Below are 26,459 nucleotides of genomic sequence, written 5' to 3'. Positions count from 1 at the left end.
ATGATATGAAGACTGATTCTCTGCTGACATGAAGCCAGATTCTCTGTTACGGGACCTCTCTCCTCTGCCTGGGTGCTGGGCCTAAATTTATGACAATGGACTGTTGCAGTGGTGGCTGACGTGAAGCCTGATTCTCTGCTATGACATGCAGACTGATTCTCTGCTGTCATGAAGCCAGATTGTCTGTTACGGGACCTCTCTGCTCTGCCTGTGTGCTAGGCCTAAATATATGCCAATGGACTGTTGCAGTGGTGGCTGACGTGAAGCCTCATTCTCTGCTATGACATGCAGACTGATTCTCTGCTGTCATGAAGCCAGATTGTCTGTTACGGGACCTCTCTGCTCTGCCTGTGTGCTAGGCCTAAATATATGCCAATGGACTGTTGCAGTGGTGGGTGACGTGAAGCCTCATTCTCTGCTATGACATGCAGACTGATTCTCTGCTGACATGAAGCCAGATTGTCTGTTACGGGACCTCTCTGCTCTGCCTGTGTGCTAGGCCTAAATATATGCCAATGGACTGTTGCAGTGGTGGGTGACGTGAAGCCTCATTCTCTGCTATGACATGCAGACTGATTCTCTGCTGACATGAAGCCAGATTGTCTGTTACGGGACCTCTCTGCTCTGCCTGTGTGCTAGGCCTAAATATATGCCAATGGACTGTTGCAGTGGTGGGTGACGTGAAGCCTCATTCTCTGCTATGACATGCAGACTGATTCTCTGCTGACATGAAGCCAGATTGTCTGTTACGGGACCTCTCTGCTCTGCCTGTGTGCTAGGCCTAAATATATGCCAATGGACTGTTGCAGTGGTGGGTGACGTGAAGCCTCATTCTCTGCTATGACATGCAGACTGATTCTCTGCTGACATGAAGCCAGATTGTCTGTTACGGGACCTCTCTGCTCTGCCTGTGTGCTAGGCCTAAATATATGCCAATGGACTGTTGCAGTGGTGGGTGACGTGAAGCCTCATTCTCTGCTATGACATGCAGACTGATTCTCTGCTGACATGAAGCCAGATCCTCTGTTACGGGAGCTCTCTCCTCTGCCTGGGTGCTGGGCCTAAATTTATGACAATTGACTGTTGCAGTGGTGGCTGACGTGAAGCCTGATTCTCTGCTATGATATGAAGACTGATTCTCTGCTGACATGAAGCCAGATTCTCTGTTACGGGACCTCTCTCCTCTGCCTGGGTGCTGGGTAGTGTTGAGCGCGAATATTCGAAAAGCAAATTTTTTTCGCGAATATCGCAACTTCGCGATTTCGCGAATATTTCGAATATAGTGCTATATATTCGTAAAAACGAATATTCGTTTTTTGTTTCCCCCCCCCCCCCACAAAATTACAGTACACATATAATTGATTGTTTCCCAAAGGTCCAACAGCTCAGATCTTACTCACATTGCCTAGAAAGTGATTGAGGCGCGAATCTTCGTAAGGCGATTTTATTAGCGCACATGCGAATATCGGCACGTCCCAGAACAGAGGCAAAGGGCTTTGCATTCATACATTAGTGAATTGAGTTGCGAATCTTCGTAAGGCGATTTTATTAGCGCACATGCGAATATCTACACTTGTCCCAGAACAGAGGCAAAGGGCTTTGCATTCATACATTAGTGATTGAATTGAGCTGCGAATCTTCGTAAGGCGATTTTATTAACGCAAATGCAAATATCTACACTTGTCCCCAGAACAGAGAGGCAAAGGCCTGTGCATTCATATAGTATAGCACCATATTCGCGAATACGTAGAACTTCGTAAAAGTCGATTTACGAATATTCGTATTTTTTATTTTACTTTCCACCTTACAGATTACATTGATCTGTACTCTGTCAACTACTGTCATCACCCCCCACTGTATCTCGATTGATTCCCAAAAGTCTCACATTCCCTAGAAAGTGAATTGAGTTGCGAATCTTCGTAAGGCGATTTTATTAGCGCACATGCGAATATCTACACTTGTCCCAGAACAGAGGCAAAGGGCTTTGCATTCATACATTAGTGATTGAATTGAGCTGCGAATCTTCGTAAGGCGATTTTATTAACGCAAATGCAAATATCTACACTTGTCCCCAGAACAGAGAGGCAAAGGCCTGTGCATTCATATAGTATAGCACCATATTCGCGAATACGTAGAACTTCGTAAAAGTCGATTTACGAATATTCGTATTTTTTATTTTACTTTCCACCTTACAGATTACATTGATCTGTACTCTGTCAACTACTGTCATCACCCCCCACTGTATCTCGATTGATTCCCAAAAGTCTCACATTCCCTAGAAAGTGATTGAGGTGCGAATCTTCGTAAGGCGATTTTATTAGCGCACATGCGAATATCTACACTTGTCCCAGAACAGAGGCAAAGGGCATTGCATTCATACATTAGTGATTGAATTGAGTTGCGAATCTTCGTAAGGCGATTTCATTAGCGCACATGTGAATTTTGCATAGCATATGTATTATGCGATAATTCGAATTATCGCATATGCGAAATAATAACGAATTTGAATAATCGCGAATATTTTACGAATATTCTTTCGAATATTCACAAAATTTCGCGAATTCGAATATGGGACATGCCGCTCAACACTAGTGCTGGGCCTAAATTTATGACAATGGACTGTTGCAGTGGTGGGTGACGTGAAGCCTGATTCTCTGCTATGACATGCAGACTGATTCTCTGCTGACATGAAGCCAGATTGTCTGTTACGGGACCTCTCTCCTCTGCCTGGGTGCTGGGCCTAAATATATGCCAATGGACTGTTGCAGTGGTGGCTGACGTGAAGCCTCATTCTCTGCTATGACATGCAGACTAATTCTCTGCTGACATGAAGACAGATTCTCTGTTACGGGACCTCTCTCCTCTGCCTGGGTGCCGGGGCCTAAATATCTGAGAATGGACTGTTCCAGTGGTGGCTGACGTGAAGCCTCATTCTCTGCTATGACATGCAGACTAATTCTCTGCTGACATGAAGACAGATTCTCTGTTACGGGACCTCTCTCCTCTGCCTGGGTGCTGGGCCTAAATATATGCCAATGGACTGTTGCAGTGGTGGCTGACGTGAAGCCTCATTCTCTGCTATGACATGCAGACTAATTCTCTGCTGACATGAAGACAGATTCTCTGTTACGGGACCTCCCTCCTCTGCCTGGGTGCTGGGCCTAAATATATGCCAATGGACTGTTGCAGTGGTGGCTGACGTGAAGCCTCATTCTCTGCTATGACATGCAGACTAATTCTCTGCTGACATGAAGACAGATTCTCTGTTACGGGACCTCCCTCCTCTGCCTGGGTGCTGGGCCTAAATATATGCCAATGGACTGTTGCAGTGGTGGCTGACGTGAAGCCTCATTCTCTGCTATGACATGCAGACTGATTCTCTGCTGACATGAAGCCAGATTCTCTGTTACGGGACCTCTCTCCTCTGCCTGTGTGTGTGCTGGGCCTAAATATATGCCAATGGACTGTTGCAGTGGTGGCTGACGTGAAGCCTCATTCTCTGCTATGACATGCAGACTGATTCTCTGCTGACATGAAGCCAGATTCTCTGTTACGGGACCTCTCTCCTCTGCCTGTGTGTGTGCTGGGCCTAAATATATGCCAATGGACTGTTGCAGTGGTGGCTGACGTGAAGCCTCATTCTCTGCTATGACATGCAGACTAATTCTCTGCTGACATGAAGACAGATTCTCTGTTACGGGACCTCCCTCCTCTGCCTGGGTGCTGGGCCTAAATATATGCCAATGGACTGTTGCAGTGGTGGCTGACGTGAAGCCTCATTCTCTGCTATGACATGCAGACTGATTCTCTGCTGACATGAAGCCAGATTCTCTGTTACGGGACCTCTCTCCTCTGCCTGTGTGTGTGCTGGGCCTAAATATATGCCAATGGACTGTTGCAGTGGTGGCTGACGTGAAGCCTCATTCTCTGCTATGACATGCAGACTGATTCTCTGCTGACATGAAGCCAGATTCTCTGTTACGGGACCTCCCTCCTCTGCCTGTGTGCTGGGCCTAAATATATGCCAATGGACTGTTGCAGTGGTGGCTGACGTGAAGCCTCATTCTCTGCTATGACATGCAGACTGATTCTCTGCTGTCATGAAGCCAGATTCTCTGTTACGGGACCTCTCTCCTCTGCCTGTGTGTGTGCTAGGCCTAAATATATGCCAATGGACTGTTGCAGTGGTGGCTGACGTGAAGCCTCATTCTCTGCTATGACATGCAGACTAATTCTCTGCTGACATGAAGACAGATTCTCTGTTACGGGACCTCCCTCCTCTGCCTGGGTGCTGGGCCTAAATATATGCCAATGGACTGTTGCAGTGGTGGCTGACGTGAAGCCTCATTCTCTGCTATGACATGCAGACTAATTCTCTGCTGACATGAAGACAGATTCTCTGTTACGGGACCTCTCTCCTCTGCCTGGGTGCCGGGGCCTAAATATCTGAGAATGGACTGTTCCAGTGGTGGGTGACGGGAAGCCAGATTCTCTGCTATGGAACCTCTCTCCAATTGATTTTGGTTAATTTTTATTTATTTAATTTTTATTTTAATTCATTTCCCTATCCACATTTGTTTGCAGGGGATTTACCTACATGTTGCTGCCTTTTGCAGCCCTCTAGCTCTTTCCTGGGCTGTTTTACAGCCTTTTTAGTGCCGAAAAGTTCGGGTCCCCATTGACTTCAATGGGGTTCGGGTTCGGGACGAAGTTCGGATCGGGTTCGGATCCCGAACCCGAACATTTCCGGGATGTTCGGCCGAACTTCTCGAACCCGAACATCCAGGTGTTCGCTCAACTCTACCGGTGACGGCTCAAACACTTTATTTACTGCTATTCCTGTAGGACTGAAGCGAAGGCTTCTATTACGGGGGATTTCTGCCGCCTGGATGACAGGCCGTGACAGCGCACACATTTGTGCCGCGCAATAGAATGTGAGCCACTTAAAGGGACATGCACAATAGTTTTCACTATGGTGGGAAGCTATTGCCTATGTTTGCATAGTAACCCTTAGTGTCCTGCACCCTCCGGTGACCTGGCACTAGGAAAACCATGTACAGAACTACTACATCACACAGCTGGGGGTTTGTTACAATGTAAAAAGTCTGGATAATTTTTTGTGACCTAAACACTTCAGAATCACAAATTTATATCCTAATAGTTTGATACAATTTATCACCAGGTAAAATGTATCAGTCTGGAGTCCAGACTGGATAAAATAGTGACAAACCTTAGATGTTACATTTGTATAATCTGTATGCAGTGAGCTCCCCCTAGTGGTGATTGTATAATCTGTATGTAGTGAGCTCCCTCTAGTGGTGGCTGTATAATCTGTATGTAGTGAGCTCCCCCTAGTGGTGATTGTATAATCTGTATGTAGTGAGCTCCCTCTGGTGGTGGCTGTATAATCTGTATGTAGTGAGCTCCCTCTAGTGGTGACTGTATAATCTGTATATAGTGAGCTCCCTCTATTGGTGGCTGTATAATCTGTATGCAGTGAGCTCCCCCTAGTGGTGATTGTATAATCTGTATGTAGTGAGCTCCCTCTAGTGGTGGCTGTATAATCTGTATGTAGTGAGCTCCCTCTAGTGGTGATTGTATAATCTGTATGTAGTGAGCTCCCTCTAGTGGTGACTGTATAATCTGTATGTAGTGAGCTCCCTCTAGTGGTGGCTGTATAATCAGGTGATTTTCCTATTTCATGACGTAAAGTCATGATTTTATTAAAGACACGGAGGCGAGTATTGCTATTCTCCTTCTTTACTCTGACCAATAGCAGCAAAGATAAAAAAAAATATTGAACATTTGAACAGCCCCTCCCCATAGTCCCAGTATAACAGGCCACTCCGCCTGCAAATCCTCCTCTTTCTTTGTAACTCAAGTCCGAACATCCAACAGAACCGGAAAACCAAAAGTCCCAGAACATCATGGAACAACAACCGCCTTCCATCCGGAAACGAAAACGGGAAGAGCCGGAAACAGCGCCGAAGGATGCTCCTCGTCCTGTCCACATCAACCTAACGGCCGGAACCAAACTGCCGACGACGTAGACCAACAGACACCGCACACCGGGCCGGTCTCAACCTGAAAAGGTGAAAAAACAGAAAATGACAGTAACAAAATTGGGACATGGTATCCAAAATCAACTGGTTGCGATAAACCTACTCAGGAAAAAACTCATAGAGTTAAGATCAACCTGCGTATGACAACAAATCAATACCATCTGCAGAATAAACATCATTCATAATAATAAACATACACATAGGGAGGGAAACTCAGGGTGGGCAATACTCGCCTCCGTGTCTTTAATAAAATCATGACTTTACGTCATGAAATAGGAAAATCACCTGATTTTATTACAAGACCCGGAGGCTCATATTGCAAGTTCAAAGTTAAGATAAATTCTCAATGATTGATGAGAAAACGCGAGGACCTGGCCGAAAGTAAAATTCTCTGAACGTGGACACTCTGGACCAGTCCGCCAACTTCAAAATGTCCTCCAACCTGGCGCCAGACACCGCCAAAGAGGTAGCGGATGCCCCCCTAGCAGAATGCGCCGAAAAGATGGAAGTGTCCACGCCCGCCAATTCCATGATCCACTTCATCCACCTAGCCAGCGTGGGAGTGGTCACCGGGGCAAAAGGGCGAATGGTAGAGAGGAAAAGATGAGAAAACTCCCGTGATCGATGAAGGGAAGTGCGAGCTTCATACTCCTTGAGGCATTCCACCGGACAGAGAGAAGGCGAGGCCGGGAAAGCCGGATAAGCAACTGAGCGTATGTGAGACTTGGTTCTCCTAGAGATGTCAAAGGAGACCCCCTCCGGAGTATAAGAGCGTGCATCATAATCCAAAGCCCGGACGTCAGACACCCGCTTGCAGGAGATTAGACAGAAAAGAGTGACGAGCTTTGCCGACAGTTGCCGTAAGGACAGGTCTGAATTCTGAGGCCAAGAAGATAGAAAAGAAAGAACACAAGACACGTCCCAAGTCGCCGAAAATCTAGGCCTAGGAGGCCGAGACATCCGAGAGCCACGCAATAGACGGCATACCAAAGGATGTTGCCCTGCAGGAGTACCGTCAAACCCCTGGTGGGACGCAGAAATGGCCGACCTGAAAAGGCTGATCGTGCGATAGGCCTTGCCCTGATCGAAAAGAGAAGATAGGAAGTGCAAGATCTCCGTCACAGGCGCCGAAACGGGATCCAAGTCCCTAGCCACGCACCAGCGATCCCAAGATCCCCAGGCAGATCTGTAAGATCTTCTGGTTCCTGGGGCCCAAGCGTTCTCCAAAAGGACTCTAGCCGTTCCCGAAACTCCCGGGACCTCCCAGGGTCCCCTGAAATTCGACACGCCAACAGGCGCAGAGATCCGTCCAGGAGAAGAGGATGTAGCTGGTGATTCGGACCTCGGAGGAGAGTCTGAGATGTCGGGAGCAGGCACGGGGTCTCTATCATCAGCTCCAGAAGGTGAGGAAACCACGACTGGGAAGTCCAAAAAGGGACCAGCAGAACCAGATCCGCTGAATGACGGCGTACTTGAATCAGGGTCCTGGGAATCAGCTGGAAGGGGGGGAATGCGTAAAGCAGGCCCCGTGACCAATCCTGTAGGAACGCGTCCACAGCTTCGGCCTCCGGGTCCGGGCGCCAACTGTAGAAACGTGGCAGCTGCGTGTTCAGGCGGGAGGCAAACAGGTCGATATAGCAAGGCCCCCAAAGAGACGTTAAGGAACGGAACACCGCTGGATCTAACTGCCAGTCGCTGGAGTCGGAGAGATATCGAGAGCTCCAATCCGCCCGAATGTTCTGGACGCCCGGAAGATATTCCGCCAAGACAATCAACTCCTTGTCTAGACAGTAGTCCCAGAAATCCTTCGCCAACCGAGATAGGATGGTGGAACGTGTACCGCCCATGCCATTGATGTAACGCACTGCCGACACGTTGTCCATGCGAAGTTGAATGCAGGCCTTGGCCGTGTCCCTCGTGAAACTCTTGATTGCGAACGAACCTGCCAACAGTTCCAGCGCATTGATATGGAATCCCGCTTCGTCCGCTGACCAGCCGCCTCCGGTTGAGATCCCCTCGCAGTGAGCTCCCCAGCCCGACAGGCTGGCATCCGAATCCACCACGAAATCCGGACGATGACCGAAAATAGCCTTGCCGTTCCAAGCCTGTAAATTGAGGATCCACCAGGATAGCTCCTCCTTGGTTTCCTCGTCCAGGGAAATCCAATCCGCATAGGAAGCCCCCTTCCGGAGGTGGAAAATCTTCAGTCGCTGGAGGGCCCGGTAATATAGTGGGGCTGGGAAGACCGCCTGGATAGAAGATGCTAGAAGGCCTATGATCCTGGCTAGTTGACGCAACGGGATCTGGGAGGACGACTTGACTCTGCACAACTCCTTCCGAATGGACCGAACCTTGGTCGGTGGTAGGCTGAGAGTCCCCGCCGTGGAATCCACCAGAAACCCCAGGAACTCCATCTCGCGAGCTGGGGTGAGACAGGACTTCTCCTGATTGAGAAGGAAACCCAAATCCAACAGGAGATCCATTGTCCAGCGAAGGTGATTTAGTAACACCGCATGATCCTGTGCCATGATCAGGATGTCGTCCAGATAGACGATTAGGCGAACTCCCCGACTGCGTAACCAGGCCATAACAGGGCGCATCAGCTTGGTGAAGCACCACGGAGCAGAAGAGAGGCCGAAAGGGAGGCATGTAAACCGCCAAATTCTGTCCTTCCAAAGGAAGCATAGAAGGTTCCTGGACGCGTCCTCGACAGGGACGGTAAGATAAGCGTCCTTCAGGTCCAACTTGACCATCCAATCGCCCATTTGAAGTAGGTCCCGAAGGAGATGGATGCCCTCCATCTTGAAATGGCGGTACCTGACGAATGCGTTGAGAGCGCGCAAATTGATGACGGGCCGTAGCTGGCCCCCTTTTTTCGCCACCAAGAAAATGTTGCTGATTATCGCACCAGGGGATGCCGGAGCCGGCTCTATGGCCCCTTTGCGGAAGAGATCTGATAGCTCTGAGTCCACAAGCCTGCGGTTCTCTACCGACAGCACTGCCGGGTGTGGGGGCGGAATGGATAGGTGGGAAGACGTCATCTCTATGTGGAAACCCCTGACCGTGGAGAGAATCCATCGGTCCGAGGTGATACGTGACCAAGCTCGGGAAAAGAGCCGGAGTCTGCCCCCTACACAAACAGTTAAAGAATTGAAATGAGGCATTGGTCTTACCATAAGGTCGTCTGGAACCAGTGTTTCCTCTGTATCCTCTAGGTCTCCAGGATCCTCCCCGGGAAGGGAAAAAGGAAGATGTCTCTCGCCTCTGCTCCTGGAACGCAGGTCTCTGGGAGAAGGAGCCTCTGCCCGTAGTACGGGACTGAAAATGGGCACGGCCGGACAGACGGCCCCTGAAACTGCCGGCCCTGGTAGAGACCCTACCGTGAAACACCCGTTTCATTGAATTCTGGGCTTTATCGAGTGCTGTAAAAGCACCGACAAACCGTCCTAAGTCCTTAATAAAGGACTCGCCAAACAGCAGGCCCTGGGCCTCCTTACCGGCTTCGGTAAGCGCCAAGTTGGATAGCTTAGGCTCAATCTTGAAAAGTATGGCCTTGCGCCGTTCAATGGCCAGGGACGTGTTAACGTTTCCTGCCACGCAAATCGCGCGCTGCACCCACTCGCGCAGCTCTAGAGGGTCTACTTGCTTACCCTCGGCCTTGGCAGCCTCGGCCAGGTCAAAAATCTTTGCCAGGGGGCCAAATACGTCCAGGAGCTTGTCCTGACAGGCACGCAGGGCTGACTCCAGACCCTTCCTCGGATTCCACCCAGATTTGGTGAGGAATTGGGTCACTTTGGGGTCCACCGCTGGAGTCTCGCAAACCCTGTTGGGAATTTTGGGTCTGGGGCATTCAGCCCTAAGCTTGTTGCGCGCCTCTTTGGAGAGGGGGCAACGCACGCGGGCCTCCAAATATTTGGAGACATGCTCCAACGGCAACCACTCCGCTGACCGAGGGTGGTGTAGGGAATCCGGGTCAAAGAGAGGTTCCCCTGATGGGTCCGTCAAGGACACATCTGCTGCCGAAACCATGGAGCTGCACCCGGGTAAGGGGTTAGAATCTATGACCCCGGAAGGGTCGTCCTCTGCCTCCTCAAAGGCGTCATCTATGGCCTCCTCATCAGAACCGACTTCAGAGCCGGAAGCTGTATCCTGCTGTGCTCTAGCACTTTTCCAACTGCGCGTATGTTCTGCCTGACGCGTACAGGCTCTCTTGCGCGAACCCAGCGCGCCAACATTGGTGGAGACAACGTCACCAGTCAAGCGTGTTCTGGAGGCAAGCCCTGGACCGGTTGGTTTAGAAACCGTAGCGGGCTGTGGGGCGGTAGAGGCGGCTGGATGGGAGGCAAGGGCCTGGGCAATAGACTGGGATATGACTGAAGTCATTGATCCCATAGCCGCAGCAATCGCATTGGATAAGGTATTTTGAAAAACCAGGGAAGGATCCGCAGAGGGCGTCCCTGTATCACAATCATCCCCAGAAGGGGTTAAATCAGCCTGAGGCATATCCTCTTCCATAGGGCCCTGCCCACTGAGATCTGTATTGGGCATAATCACACAGCCCGCCTCTATATCTGTAGTGAAGGGGTTAATCTGAAAACTAACCCTACCCTAAGTACTCCGCTGGTGAGGATTTTCCCCAGCCAGGGAGAGGAACTAGAGTGGGGGAGAAAACCTGATAGAAAAAACAGGAGCCGGTAAGTAGGGAGGCCGCCGAGCACAGGAGCCGGAGAGCAGATGCAGGGCAGTGTGCGCCGAGACTCCGGAGCGCCGCACTGAAACCGGAAGCGGAAGCGCCCGAGATCTCGCGAGATCTCGGGCGGAGCGAAGCGCGGCAAGCAGGAGCGCCGGCGGCAAGATCAGAGGTGAGCCGCGGCGCGAAAGAGAAGCGGATGGGGGAGAGAAACCGAGGGGGAGTGTGCAGTGTGAAACGGCAAGCAGGAGAGAGAGAAAAAACTCAGTCAGATGTCAAAAAGTAAAAACCCCCGATAGGGGAAGGTACAGACAGAAGGGGATGAGAACCCCAAAGGGGATAATCGGACGCACAGGGGTACTCCTGAATAACAGGGTCACCAGAGCTGTGCCAAGGAAATACACAGCATCAGACAATGGGAGATCCCATAAAACAACCTGCAAACAATAGAATATCCCACAAAACCAACAAGGGGGAAAAAAACCAATAAGATAACCGTAATAGTAATCAGACAAATATCACAGGTACTTATCTCTGCGGTCAGCAGCAAAGAAAGAGGAGGATTTGCAGGCGGAGTGGCCTGTTATACTGGGACTATGGGGAGGGGCTGTTCAAATGTTCAATATTTATTTTTTATCTTTGCTGCTATTGGTCAGAGTAAAGAAGGAGAATAGCAATATGAGCCTCCGGGTCTTGTAATAAAATCTGTATGTAGTGAGCTCCCTCTAGTGGTGGCTGTATAATCTGTATGTAGGGAGCTCCCTCTAGTGGTGACTGTATAATCTGTATGTAGTGAGCTCCCTCTAGTGGTGACTGTATAATCTGTATGTAGTGAGCTCCCTCTAGTGGTGGCTGTATAATCTGTATGTAGTGAGCTCCCTCTAGTGGTGGCTGTATAATCTGTATGTAGTGAGCTCCCTCTAGTGGTGACTGTATAATCTGTATGTAGTGAGCTCCCTCTAGTGGTGGCTGTATAATCTGTATGTAGGGAGCTCCCCCTAGTGGTGGCTGTATAATCTGTATGTAGTGAGCTCCCTCTAGTGGTGACTGTATAATCTGTATGTAGTGAGCTCCCTCTAGTGGTGGCTGTATAATCTGTATGCAGTGAGCTCCCTCTAGTGGTGGCTGTATGATCTGTATGTAGTGAGCTCCCTCTAGTGGTGGCTGTATAATCTGTATGTAGTGAGCTCCCTCTAGTGGTGACTGTATAATCTCTATGTAGTGAGCTCCCTCTAGTGGTGGCTGTATAATCTGCATGTAGTGAGCTCCCCCTAGTGGTGGCTGTATAATCTGTATGTAGTGAGCTCCCTCTAGTGGTGGCTGTATAATCTGTATGTGGTGAGCTCCCACCTAGTGGTGGCTGTATAATCTGTGTGTAGTGAGCTCCCTCTAGTGGTGGCTGTATAATCTGTATGTAGTGAGCTTCCTCTAATGGTGGCTGTATAATCGGTATGTAGTGAGCTTCCTCTAGTGGTGGCTGTATAATTTGTATGTAGTGAGCTCCCTCTAGTGGTGACTGTATGATCTGTATGTAGTGAGCTCCCTCTAGTGGTGGCTGTATAATCTGTATGTAGTGAGCGCCCCCTAGTGGTGGCTGTATAATCTGTATGTAGTGAGCTCCTCCTAGTGGTGGCTGTATAATCTGTATGTAGTGAGCTCCCTCTAGTGGTGACTGTATGATCTGTATGTAGTGAGCTCACTCTAGTGGTGGCTGTATAATTTGTATGTAGTGAGCTCCCTCTAATGGTGGCTGTATAATCTGTATGTAGTGAACTCCCCCTAGTGGTGGCTGTAGAATCTGTATGTAGTGAGCTCCCTCTAGTGGTGGCTGTATAATCTGTATGTAGTGAGCTCTCTCTAGTGGTGGATGTATAATCTGTATGTAGTGAGCTCCTCCTAGTGGTGACTGTATAATCTGTATGTAGTGAGCTCCCTCTAGTGGTGGCTGTATAATCTGTATGCAGTGAGCTCCCTCTAGTGGTGACTGTATAATCTGTATGTAATGAGTGTGGCAAAACCAACCTCGCCACTGGGTTTTGGAGAGGCCTGTTTAAAAGCCTCTTGCCTCAGGATTATGGTCCATACTAACTTTTAAACCCCTGAACCTATTCAAGTGAATTTTGGATAGGTTTGTCCCCAAGTTATACTGGTTAAATTGATGTAAGTTATATGTATGGACAATGTAACCTCACAAAGTTGTAACAATTTATAATAAGTGTAACTTGTCAGCTTGGGAGATAGTTGAGTGGATAGACAGAGGGGAGGAAAATGCTGGGTGTGTCTCTATTGTCCCATTGTGTGTTTAAATGGTGATGTCTGTCCTGTTGTCTCCACATGTGTATTGGCGATTTCCCTTTGTCCTGAGAGATAATTGGATTGCTCCTCGGTTGTCTCCAGGACAGAGAGGAGGAAACCATGATGCATTGTGGGGATGTGTTGTATCTGTCCTGTGTCGCAGTCTCCCTTCTGGTCCCCTAGGGGCGTGAACGATTGGTTGCTGTAGTTACATTGTATGTGTTGTAATATATTGATTGGTTGTATTTCAAAACCCTGTGGGCAGTACTATGTTTGTGGTTTGTGAATAAAAGAGGCTGTACTTGAAGTACAGTCAGTTCCTGTTTTAACCCTCAAAGTGAAGTGTCGTCTCATTCTTGGGGGGGGGAGGATTCATGGTATGCTGTTCCAGTTTGACAGCATTCATATGCTTGAAGAGGATTTATCTGCTTCTTCGGTTCGGTGATGGTGGTGTCTGCCAGAGTGCTTGGAGACCTCAGGAAACGCTAGGAGCATCCAGCAACGGAGGTACTCAGAAGGACAGCTACAGGAGACACCATTCCATGGATTTTGCAATTTGAGGGCAACGCATGTCCTAGTACAGCGACCCTGACAGCACCAGAATGGAACCAGCAGTGGCATACAATGAGGAAGACCTGGATGGCCGGGATGCTTTAAGAAAAGGCATCTGGTACCAGGCCCTGGATAATGTACAATACCAGCGAGGCGAGAGTCTCCCCAGTGAAGAGCAGCGATTGCAGAAGCAAGTGGCCCTGCGGATGCCCTTCCTGGGAGAGCAGCCCCTGGAGGAATGGGTGAAGGAACTAGAGCACCGGGTATGGCAGGAGCTATGGCTGGAGGATGCCTACCAGGCGCTCTGGTGGTATATGGCACAGTATATATCCTGGACAGCTGAGCATGACAAGCCAGAGGGAGGAGTTTGATGGTCCTGGCTTGTTATGGGAGTCCTTCGCAGAGCCTGACTTCGGGAGCCCTGCACAGTCCAGACTTAAGGACATTTTCTATGAGAGGGAGGCTAGGCAAGATTGGGATAACCCCCATTAGGTAGAGAAAGACCTGGCTCACCTAGCAACCCTGGAGTGGGAACTGGAGCAGGACTACTGAGATCTCTTCCACTCTATTGGGGAGGCTCAGCAGGACAGCAAGATGACAGACCCGGATCTAGACTCATTCAGCTGGGCAGATATTGTGGAGATTTACTGGGAAGAACCCCAGGTGGTCGGTGGAGGTGGGACCGATGTCTCTCCACCGGTCCTGCAGGGAATTGGGAGCCCAGTCTCCATTCCCCAGCGGCAGGCTGAGTTAGAGGGGGCAGAGACAGTCGGTCCTGCCCCCCAGCGGCAGCGTGTCCTACAGGGACTAGAGAGCCCAGTCTCCTTTCCCCAGCAACAGGACACTGTATTGGGAGCGGAGACAGTCGGTCTCCCTCCCCAGAGGCTGGAAGTATGTATGGGAGAGGAGCTTGCTACCCCCTCTCCCCAGCGGCTGGGTGATTTACAGGGAATTGGGAGCCCAGTCTCCATTCCCCAGCGGCCGTGTGATTTATTCGGAATTGGGAGCCCAGTCTCCATTCCCCAGCGGCCGTGTCATTTTTTGGGAATTGGGAGCCGAGTCTCCATTCCCCAGCGGCAGACGGAGTTACAGGGGGCAGAGACAGTCGGTCCTGTCCCCCAGCGGCAGAGTGTCCTACAGGGAATAGAGAGCCCAGTCTCCTTTCCCCAGCAGCAGGACACTGTATTGGGAGCGGAGGCGTTCGGTCGCCCTCCCCAGCGGCTGGAAGTATGTATGGGAGAGGAGCTCGTTATCCCCTCTCCCCAGCGGCAGCTTAACGCACCAGGGGGAGACAGTAAGCCCCACAACAGTGCAGATGGGACCGTGGTCTCTGCACTTACAGCACAGGGGGTAGGGACAGTCGGTCCTGTCCCCCAGCAACCGGGCTGTTTAGCCAAAGGGGAGACAGTCGGTTTCCCCCTCCAACAACCAGACTCCAACCAGGCTTCTTCCGTGGTAACGCTGGCACCAGGGCAGAGTCCCGCTGATCCCTGCCCACAAAGCAACCTCCACTCCAAGCCAGGGAGCAACTCAGAGACCGGGAGTACCAGCTACCAATATAACCTTGGTGGATTCACTGGACAGAGACAGGCTACTAAATTCAACAGGTCCAGTATTGGGTTGTGGGTGGGCGGCCAGACTAACTCAGGTACCGACCGGCGTGAGGTCAGGTATCTGGTTAGTCTTCCCTGGGGGGGGGGGGGGGGGGGGGGGAGATGTGTGGCGAAACCAACCTCGCCACTGGGTTTTGGAGGGGGCTGTTTAAAAGCCTCTTGCCTCAGGATTATGGCCCCTACTAACTTTTAAACCCCTGAACCTATTCCAGGGAATTTTGGATAGGTTTGTCCCCAAGTTATACTGGTTAAATTGATATAAGTTATATGTATGGACAATGTAACCTCACAAAGTTGTAACAATTTATAATAAGTGCAACTTGTCAGCTTGGGAGATAGTTGGGTGGATAGACAGAGGGGAGGAATATGCTGGGTGTGTCTCTATTTTCCCATTGTTCTATTGTCCCATTGTGTGTTTAAATGGTGATGTTTGTCCTGTTGTCTCCACATGTGTATTGGCGATTTCCCTTTGTCCTGAGAGATAATTGGATTGCTCCTCGGTTGTCTCCAGGACAGAGAGGAGGAAACCATGATGCATTGTGGGGATGTGTTGTATCTGTCCTGTGTCGCAGTCTCCCTTCTGGTCCTCTGGGGGCGTGAACGATTGGTTGCTGCAGTTACATTGTATGTGTTGTAATATACTGATTGGTTGTATTTCAAAACCCTGTGGGCAGTACTATGTTTGTGGTTTGTGAATAAAAGAGGCTGTTCTTGAAGTACAGTCAGTTCCTGTTTTAACCCTCAAAGTGAAGTGTCGTCTCATTCTTGGGGGGGAGGATTCATGGTATGCTGTTCCAGTTTGACTGCTAGGAGCGTAAACCTATTCGTATGGTTTCCTATTCCACTGTCTACAGCATTCATATGCTTGAAGAGGATTTATCTGCTTCTTCGGTTCGGTGATGGTGGTGTCTGCCAGAGTGCTTGGAGACCTCAGGAAACGCTAGGAGCATCCAGCAACGGAGGTACTCAGTCGGGGTGCCAGGGGATCCGTTACAATGAGCTCCCTCTATTGGTGGCTGTATAATCTGTATGTAGTGAACTCCCTCTAGTGTTGGCTGCATAATCTGTATGTAGTGAGCTCTCTCTATTGGTGGCTGTATATTCTGTATGTAGTGAGCTCCCTCTTGTGGTGGCTGTATAATCTATATGTAGTGAGCTCCCTCTTGTGGTGGCTGTATAATCTGTATGTAGTGAACTCCCTCTAGTGTTGGCTGCATAATCTGTATGTAGTGAGCTCCTCCTAGTGGTGATTGTATAATCTGTATGTAGTGAGCTCCCTCTAGTGGTGGCAGTATAATCTGTATGCAGTGAGCTCCCCCTAGTGGTGATTGTATAATCTGTATGTAGTGAGCTCCCTCTAGTGGTGGCTGTATAATCTGTATGCAGTGAGCTCCCTCTAGTGGTGGCTGTATAATCTGTATGTAGTGAGCTCCTTCTAGTGGTGGCTGTATAATCTGTATGTAGGGAGCTCCCTCTAGTGGTGACTGTATAATCTGTATGTAGTGAGCTCCCTCTAGTGGTGGCTGTATAATCTGTATGTAGTGGGCTCCCTCTAGTGGTGGCTGTATAATCTGTATGTAGTGAGCTCCCCCTAGTGGTGGCTGTATAATCTGTATGTAGTGAGCTCCCTCTAGTGGTGGCTGTGTAATCTGTATGTAGTGAGCTCCCTCTAGTGGTGGCTGTATAATCTGTATGTAGTGAGCTCCCCCTAGTGGTGGCTGTATAATCTGTATGTAGTGAGCTCCCTCTAGTAGTGGCTGTGTAATCTGTATGTAGTGAGCTCCCTCTAGTGGTGGCTGTATAATCTGTATGTAGTGAGCTCCCCCTAGTGGTGGCTGTATAATCTGTATGTAGTGAGCTCCCTCTAGTGGTGACTGTATAATCTGTATGTAGTGAGCTCCCCCTAGTGGTGGCTGTATAATCTGTATGTAGTGAGCTCCCTCTTGTGGTGACTGTATAATCTGTATGTAGTGAGCTCCCTCTAGTGGTGGTTGCAGGAGGGCAGAATTTTATCATGTTGCTTTATGGGTTGACACCATTAACCCTTTCATGCTGAAAAAATATAATAAATGGCTAAACATTAATCAGTAAATGTACACCGGTAGTGCCCGTAATCACCACCTATAATGAACCGCGCGACCCCTTGGACCCCCGGAGTCCGGCAGTCACTCCCCTCCACGCAGAGGCTGTGGTGTCCTTCATGTGGACTGTGGGGGGCTTTGCTGACTCCCTCTCCCTGCACCCACTGCTCTTGTGGCTTAGAAATGAAGCAGCTGCCATAAGGGGAGAGTCGGGAGACCCCCATACACATCAGGGGGTCCTCAGACTTCATACAATGTGTATGGCCGAGATGCAACTGTGACAAACCCTCAGCTTGTCCGCAGGACTAGGTCTGACATTGGAAGGCATCAATCAGAGGCGGCTCTGGGAATCTAAAGCTTGTCAGGGCATTCTGAGACCTGTAGTGAATCCAGGCTCCAGGACCTGCTGAGACTTGTAGTACACCTGCTCCTCCCAGGACTCAGGGCACTATCACTGACCGGTCCGTAGTCCACCCCCCCCCCCCACTGAGTCTGCACACAATTGACAGGACGCGACTGCGCGATGCATGCCGGAAGGTGTAGTTCTCCCTCCTGATTGGCAGACGGCTGTGAGCGGGGAGGAGTGAGTGTCTGGACTACAGCTCCCGGCAGCCTCCGCGTCACCGGCAGCACTGAGCTTAGAGGAAGTCGGGGTGTCTGTGCATGGTGAGGGGAATGGGGGGCACCGGGCGGGAAGGGGTGCGGGTCACGTGACCAGGGAGGGGGGTTACTGTTATACTGGGATGTATAGTGGGAATGGGGCTGTTTTGGGGTGTCTGCACCACTGAGGGGGGTTCATGGCTGCTGGATTATATTATTCTGTGGTTCTTTTATTGGGGGGATTCCTCTTTATAAATTTTTGTGTCATCTAATAGAAGTTGATGTCACTATGATTTCCATTCACTGACACGGAGCGTGACTGCAGTGTCCTGATATTGGGGAGAATTTCCTTCTGATCAGTCACGTTCCTCTAATTCGGCATCTGATTGTCTGGGAATCCTGAGGGGAGACCGGGCAGATGCAGACAAGCTGCGCCATTTTACTACCCGCTGAGGGTTCGTTACAGTTGTCTCAAATCCTGCGGCACAGATTTCTGTTCTGCTCTGTTTGTTGCAGTGTGTCAGCGCAGGGAAAATGTATCAGGCTGGCCTCTGGGCAGGATGCAATTGTAGCAAACGCTCAGCGTTAGTTCTGTACGGCGATAATCAAGGGTGTTTCCATTCATTGCCAGCAAGCAGAGGTCTAGAAAATGATGAGGAATGGAAACTCAATGGCCGCCCCTTTAATGTGTTCTGGTTGGCGGGGGTATGATGGTGGCAGGCGGGTATTGCGCTGTGTCAATTTGGCGCACGTATATACAGCGCGGTTTAATATGCTGGAATATTCTCGAGGACTGTATTTACAGTAAAATTCCGATAATCCGGCAGATTATAGAAGTCCTGAATTATTGGAAGCTGCTGGCACTGTGTTCGCCCCAGTGTCAGTACATACAGGCAGTGCCGGACTCTCGGACTCTTCCGCCCCGGGGCTGTCGGCTCAGTGCCGGACTGTCGGACTCATCCGCCCCGGGACTGTCGGCTCAGTGCCGGACTGTCGGACTCATCCGCCCCGGGACTGTCGGCTCAGTGCCGGACTGTCGGACTCATCCGCCCCGGGACTGTCGGCTCAGTGCCGGACTGTCGGACTCCTCCGCCCCGGGACTGTCGGCTCAGTGCCGGACTGTCGGACTCATCCGCCCCGGGACTGTCGGCTCAGTGCCAGACTGTCGGCCTCATCCGCCCCGGGACTGTCGGCTCAGTGTCGGCCTCATCCGCCCCGGGACTGTCGGCTCAGTGTCGGCCTCATCCGCCCCGGGACTGTCGGCTCAGTGCCGGACTGTCGGCCTCATCCGCCCCGGGGCTGTCGGCCTCATCCGCCCCGGGGCTGTCGGCCTCATCCGCCCCGGGGCTGTCGGCCTCATCCGCCCCGGGGCTGTCGGCCTCATCCGCCCCGGGGCTGTCGGCCTCGTCCGCCCCGGGGCTGTCGGCTCAGTGCCGGACTGTCGGCCTCGTCCGCCCCGGGACTGTCGGCTCAGTGCCGGACTGTCGGCCTCGTCCGCCCCGGGACTGTCGGCTCAGTGCCGGACTGTCGGCCTCGTCCGCCCCGGGACTGTCGGCTCAGTGCCGGACTGTCGGCCTCGTCCGCCCCGGGACTGTCGGCTCAGTGCCGGACTGTCGGACTCATCCGCCCCGGGACTGTCGGCTCACTGTCGGACTCATCCGCCCCGGGACTGTCGTCTCAGTGCCAGACTGTCGGACTCGTCCGCCCCGGGACTGTCGGCTCAGTGCTGGATTTAAGGAATTTCAGGCTCGGATGTGTCCAGATAGGACATATTTTCCGGAATGGTCTTCGCCTCTTTTTTTTCTCAATTTGATGAAGTTCAGAATTTCATGAAATCTTCTTGTATTTCAGGCATTAAGAATGGCGCCGAAGATCACCACGGAGCTGCTGCGCCAGCTGCGCCAGACCATGAAGTCCTCTAGGGGCGCCACCGAGACGATCCAGGCCTACATCGTGCCGTCAGGGGACGCACATCAGGTAATGCCGCCGTACACGGAGGTGTCAGCGGATCCGTGCGCTGCGCCTCGCGCCTCGTACCCACAGCATCCGGAACGTAGAAGAGTCCGTACCCCACAGTCTGCTCCGTCTGCCAGCAGTGGTAACCCAGACCCCGGAACGGCGGAGCAGCCTGGTTACTGCATATATCAGTGGACTGGCTGTTCAGGGGCCCGGGAAAGCTGGGTGATGGAAGCCGTGATACAGGTTATTATCATTCAGCTTTCCCAGACCCCGGAACGGCAGATCAGCCTACGTATCCAGCTATTATATCAGTGCATATTTGGGTAGACTGGCCATTCAGGGGCCTGGGAAAGCTGGGTGATGGAAGCTGTAATGTAACTGTATCATTATCACCCCACATTCCCAGACCGCTGAATGGCGGCGTGCTTAACCAATGATATGTATCCAGTTACTACACCAATGCTTATCTGGTTAGACTGGCTGTTCAGGCGCCTGGGAAAGCTGGGTGATAACTCCCATGGGTATCGTTATCACTCAGCTTTCCCAGACCCCGGAATGGCAGTGGCCGAGAAGGAAGGGATAGATTGTACCTTCAGGTGTCGGGGAAAGCGGAGAGGCGACCCCCCACAGCATCCATATTGGTTGCCACCCAGCTTTTCCAGAAAGAGATCTCATTGACTTGAACATTCGGGGTGCTTTAAATGTCGTCCGCCATGATATCAAACTGCTGGGGTTAAATTCTGTCCCTGTATCGGAATAACTTACAGAACCAGTAAAACCAGTATGTGACTGGGGAGGCGCCGTCTTAAGCACCAGTTTTGGTGGAATTTTTTGTATTCGTTAATATTTTTTGTATCAAAATGGCAACAAAAATAAATAAATAACATTACCTATACGGATTGATACATATTGTCATCTCCTGCCCCCCCCCCCTATTATCCGCGCTGTGATATTCCGATAATCCGGCGTCCTCCTGACAGACGAGGTGCCGGATGATGGGAGACGCCACGCGGCAGGTCTATATACACTTACGTGTGTCGTACAGATGTAGGGAGTTTTTTTTTCTTCCAGTTCTCATGCAGGCATAGGCGACTTTGCGTAAGTAATGGCGCCCTTGACATCTCTTCACGCCCCAATCTGCACTGCGCGGCTTACAGGGAACGTCTTCATTGGCCAATTGTACATTTCACTGTGGTAAAAAGGAAACTCCCCCCTTCCCCTTGTAATCAGGTGTGTGATGTCACTGCCATCTCTTGCAGGATGTGTCCAGGCCGTTGCCTAGCAACAGTCCAGGAATGCACTGGGTGACAACCACACATCTTCTGTCCTCCAGTTTCCTGTAAGGCTAGCCCCAAGCCTGTCTGCTGCCCCCTGCAGTGTGCTGTGCTGCGCCTGTGACATGCTGCTGCGCGCTGTGCAGCCCCCAGCCGCTCCTGTGTGTCCGTTTCAGGGTCCGGGATGTCGCAGCCCATGGGGTGCACGGTGACTTACCTCCCATGCTGTCTATTTTGCAGAGTGAATACATCGCCCCTTGTGACTGCAGACGGGCATTTATCTCGGGGTTCGATGGGTCGGCAGGTGAGTGCCTGAGGCGACTTTGGATTAATGGAATTTTCCTTCCTCCCCCCTAAATTATAAATTCCTAGAAGCTGAGATATGAGGAGCTGTTTGTTGATCGTCCTCACACTGCGGATCCTGGCGAGCTCCTAGAAGCTGAGATATGAGGAACTGTTGGTTGATCGTCCTCACACTGCGGATCCTGGCGAGGTCCTAGAAGCTGGGATATGAGGAGCTGTTTGTTTATAATCCTCACACTGCGGAGCCTGGCGAGGTCCTAGGAGCTGAGATATGAGGAGCTGTTTGTTGATTTATAACTATATATTTTCTCCCCTTTGGTGTTTTATGACCTTCTATGTATCAGGCCTCACAGCATCAGCTGCTGCGCAAACAGCTCCTCGTATCTCAGCTTCCTGAACTCATTGGGGGTTATTTATTATAGTGTTTTGCGCCTGTTTTAGACTGTCTAATTTTTTGAGACACGTTTACTAATGAAAGTGCGCTTGTTTTGGAGGCCTTTCAGTTTTAGGCTAAGGCTCCATTCACACGTCTGCAACTTGTTTTGCGGATCCGCAAAACGCAGACACGGCAATGTGCGTTCCGCATTTTGCGGACTTCACATCCCCGGCACTAATAGACCGTGCCTATTCTTGTCCACAATTGCGGACAAGAATACGACATGTTCTATTTTTTTTGGCAACGGAATTGCGGACCCGGAAGTGCGGGTCCGCAATTCCGTATCCGGGCAGCACATCGTGCTGCCCTATAGAAATGAATGGGTCCGCAATTCCGTTCCCGAAATTGCGGACATGTGAATGGACCCTAAATCTGGTTGCATGTTTTTTGTGCATTTTTCGGCTATTTATGTCGGAGCGCCTACATTTTACGCCTCGTTCTGTTCGTCTGCTTTATGTTGGGCCGTGCGGGTAGACGCGCACTTTTTACCAAACGTAAAACATGTTTTTATGCTGCACTTTTGCACCTAATTCGTGAGGCGACCGGCGAGTAGTTGCATTCCATCCACCGGCGCCCTGACGCATCGTCTAATGGATCAGCGCCCGTGCGACTCTTCATAAATACTATGCAAAATACTGACGGCGAATCCGCTGCGCCCGTCTAATCGCACTCTGAAAAACAGACGAGTGCGATAAATGACCCCCGCTGTGTGCGTATTACGAGATGATCTGACGGAATCCTTGTTTCGTTGCTGTACACAGGCACGGCGATAGTCACGGAGCAGAGCGCGGCGATGTGGACGGACGGACGCTACTTCCTGCAAGCGGCGCAGCAGATGGACAGTAACTGGACGCTCATGAAGATGGGTGAGGTGGATCGTTGTTAACCCATCGCTTCCTGCAGGGAAGGGTCACAATGTGCAATCCTCCAATCCAGCAGCATAGTCTGTAGTCGGAGGCCCCCTTAATTACAACCGCTCTGGATTTTTATCCTTTCAATGTGTGTGGTTATTTGTTACGATATAATCCCTTTATTATGCCCGGCAGGTCTGAAGGACACCCCGACGCAGGAGGACTGGCTGATCGGCGCGCTCCCCGAGGCCTCCCGGGTCGGGGTCGACCCATTTATCATCCAAACCGGTAACAATCTGCTATAGACGTCGCAGTGGTAATAATGGTCGCCAGCCTGTGCTTAAAACTACTACTCCAAGCAGGTGTCCGTCAGGGCATTCTGGGAGTTAGGTTTTGCAAATAAATAGCAGGTTAGTTCAGAGGCTGGTGTGAACTCTGGAAGGCTGATCATCGCCTATGGGAGGCGAGGCGGTTATATGGCGACTTTAACTTCACAGATCAGACAGTAACCCGTCCGGGGGCGCAATAAAACATTGTGGTATGAAAAATTCTAAGACTTCACCTTTAATATCAAAATTAAAATTAAAGCAATGACCAAAATACAGATAATATAAAGGAAAGTGAAACACAAATGAAAAGATTTATGTCCAACTATTCCGACCAGATGTGGTAGTCGGTGGGTTATATGCACTTGTAGTCCGTGTATAGGACATCGGGCAATGTCCCTATATTCAATGCCCTACCTACAAACGGAAAAGCCGCCCCGCTAGGGGCGATCCCGTGCCTCGTGCCTCCTATATGCCCCGGGACGGTCCCGACACTGGGATATAATTCCAGCACTAGATGTTGTAGACCAGTAATCCTAGACTAACAGATATTGCATTTATTAATACTTCTGCCTCAGTGAAGACTAGATAACAGAAAGCATCTACAGAAGCAAAATCAGAGAATAAGAAAAAGTCAGAGGTGATAAAGTGAATAGGAAATGTCCTTAATCCGTCACCAACGCGTTTCCCCGAGTGGTTTGGGGCTCATCAGGGGACAAATGGTCAGTAAATCAGAATATAACGAGTAGGGGTGCACCGAAATTCCGGCGGCCGAAAATATCGGCAGAAAATAGCGGGGAGGGACTGGGAGGAGGAGCTGGGGGCCGGTGCGTTCACTGTGCTCCGGCCCCGCCGCTCCAGTACAGTTATAAAATGTGTACAATTAATAAGGATTCTATTCATGAGACCCCCTCTGCAGTATTACATTCAATACAGCCACATCCTACTCACAGGGCTGTTATCTTAATGCTGGCCGGCCGGGCAGAGGAGCGGTAGCGTCACGACTGACGTCATGTGCCCGGCCTACTTTCTGAATGAAGGAGGCGGCGCAGGCATGTGACGTCAGTCTTGACGCTGCCGCTCGTCTGGCCGGCCAGCATTAAGATAACAGCCCTGTGAGTAGGATGTGGCTGTATTGAATGTAATACTGCAGAGGGGGCCTCATGAATAGAATCCTTATTAATTGTACACATTTTATAACTAGTCTGTACTGGAGCGGCAATGGGGGGGGGGGGAGGGGGGTCTGTGGATGCACTGTTATGGGGTGGGGGGTCTGTGGATGGCACTGTTATGGGGTGGGTGGGGGTCTGTGGATGGCACTGTTATGGGGGTGGGGGGTCTGTGGATGGCACTGTTATGGGGTGGGTGGGGGTCTGTGGATGGCACTGTTATGGGGTGGGTGGGGGTCTGTGGATGGCACTGTTATGGGGTGGGTGGGGGTCTGTGGATGGCACTGTTATGGGGTGGGTGGGGGTCTGTGGATGGCACTGTTATGGGGTGGGTGGGGGTCTGTGGATGGCACTGTTATGGGGTGGGGGTCTGTGGATGGCACTGTATGGGGTGGGGGGGGTCTGTGGATGGCACTGTTATGGGGTGGGTGGGGGGTCTGTGGATGGCACTGTTATGGGGTGGGGGTCTGTGGATGGCACTGTTATGGGGTGGGGGGTCTGTGGATGGCACTGTTATGGGGTGGTGGGGGGTCTGTGGATGGCACTGTTATGGGGTGGGTGGGGGTCTGTGGATGGCACTGTTATGGGGTGGGGGGGGGTCTGTGGATGGCACTGTTATGGGGTGGGGGGTCTGTGGATGGCACTGTTATGGGGTGGGGGGTCTGTGGATGGCACTGTTATGGGGTGGGGGGGGTCTGTGGATGGCACTGTTATGGGGTGGGTGGGGGTCTGTGGATGGCACTGTTATGGGTGGGTGGGGGTCTGTGGATGGCACTGTTATGAGGTGGGGGGTCTGTGGATGGCACTGTTATGGGGTGGGTGGGGGTCTGTGGATGGCACTGTTATGGGGTGGGTGGGGGTCTGTGGATGGCACTGTTATGAGGTGGGGGGGGGTCTGTGGATGGCACTGTTATGGGTTGGGTGGGGGTCTGTGGATGGCACTGTTATGAGGTGGGGGGGGGTCTGTGGATGGCACTGTTATGGGGTGGGGGGGTCTGTGGATGGCACTGTTATGGGGTGGGGGGTCTGTGGATGGCACTGTTATGGGGTGGGTGGGGGTCTGTGGATGGCACTGTTATGAGGTGGGGGGGTCTGTGGATGGCACTGTTATGGGGTGGGGGGTTTGTGGATGGCACTGTTATGGGGTGGGTGGGGGTCTGTGGATGGCACTGTTATGGGGTGGGGGGGGTCTGTGGATGGCACTGTTATGAGGTGGGGGGTCTGTGGATGGCACTGTTATGGGGTGGGTGGGGGTCTGTGGATGGCACTGTTATGGGGTGGGGGGGTCTGTGGATGGCACTGTTATGAGGTGGGGGGTCTGTGGATGGCACTGTTATGGGGTGGGTGGGGGTCTGTGGATGGCACTGTTATAAATATCATTAAAAAAAAAGTATTTTAAAAGTATTTGGGCAAAAAAGCAGTTTTGGTTTTGGTTTTCGGTCAAGGGCATCTTGAATTTTCGGTTTCGGTTTCGGACCAGAATTTTCATTTCAGTGCACCCCTAGTATGAATCCATCTAGGTTCCTTCTGGTGGAGGGTCTGGTGACTTCCATCATAGAGAAGCGTGGAACAAATATGTCTGGCCACAGGTTTATCCCGTCTATTGCGGATGTCACCAATATGTTCCAAGATTCTTTTCTTGAATGCTCTGCAAGTCTTTACTACATATTTCAAGCCGCAGCCGCACTGAGCCAAATAAACGACTCCAGTGGGGTTGCAATTGGCAAAGCTGCGGGCATAGTATGTTTTATTTTCAAGACTATTGGTGAATGTGTTGCCTGTGGCGATGAACGAACACGCTTAAGTCTACTTTCACACTGGCGTTTTGGCTTTCTGTTTGTGAGATCCGTTCAGGGCTCTCCTCTCACACGCGTCCAAAACGGATCAGTTTTGCACTAATGCATTCTGAATGGAAAAGGATCCGCTCAGAATGCATCAGTTCCGTCTCCATTCCGGTCTGGAGGCCGCTTGCAGCGTTTTGGTGTCCGTCTGATGAAACTGAGCCAAACGGATCCGTCCTGGCACACAATGTAAGTCAATAGGGACGGATCTGTTTTCACTGACACAATCTGGCACAATAGAAAACGGATCCGTCCTCCATTGACTTTCACTGGTGTTCAAGACAGATCCGTATTGGCTATGTTACAGATAATACAAACGGATCCATTCTGAACGGATGCAGACAGTTGTATTATCTGAACGGAAGCGTTTGTGCAGATCCATGACGGATCCGCACCAAACGCGAGTG

General features: G+C 51.0%; 1 protein-coding gene across 2 annotated transcripts in view; it reads left to right on the top strand.

The window, feature by feature from the left end:
- LOC122941099 (xaa-Pro aminopeptidase 1-like) overlaps positions 1-26,459 on the top strand; it is a 62,405-nt gene that overhangs the window by 12,874 nt on the left and 23,072 nt on the right. Inside the window, exons 1-5 of one of the 2 annotated variants that reach the window (XM_044298100.1) lie at positions 17,858-17,959; positions 19,745-19,870; positions 21,367-21,430; positions 22,627-22,731; positions 22,912-23,004. In XM_044298100.1, coding sequence (XP_044154035.1) covers positions 17,957-17,959; positions 19,745-19,870; positions 21,367-21,430; positions 22,627-22,731; positions 22,912-23,004 — 391 coding nt within the window. In that variant the 5' untranslated portion in view covers positions 17,858-17,956. Of the gene's footprint in view, positions 1-17,857; positions 17,960-19,744; positions 19,871-21,366; positions 21,431-22,626; positions 22,732-22,911; positions 23,005-26,459 lie in introns of those variants that run through there. The other variant, XM_044298101.1, reaches the window with a different exon arrangement.

The sequence above is a fragment of the Bufo gargarizans genome, chromosome 6 (genome assembly GCF_014858855.1).
Source record: "Bufo gargarizans isolate SCDJY-AF-19 chromosome 6, ASM1485885v1, whole genome shotgun sequence".
NCBI lineage: Eukaryota > Metazoa > Chordata > Amphibia > Anura > Bufonidae > Bufo > Bufo gargarizans.
Note: the sequence above shows the minus strand (reverse complement) of the source record. Positions and strands in the feature narration are given on the sequence as shown.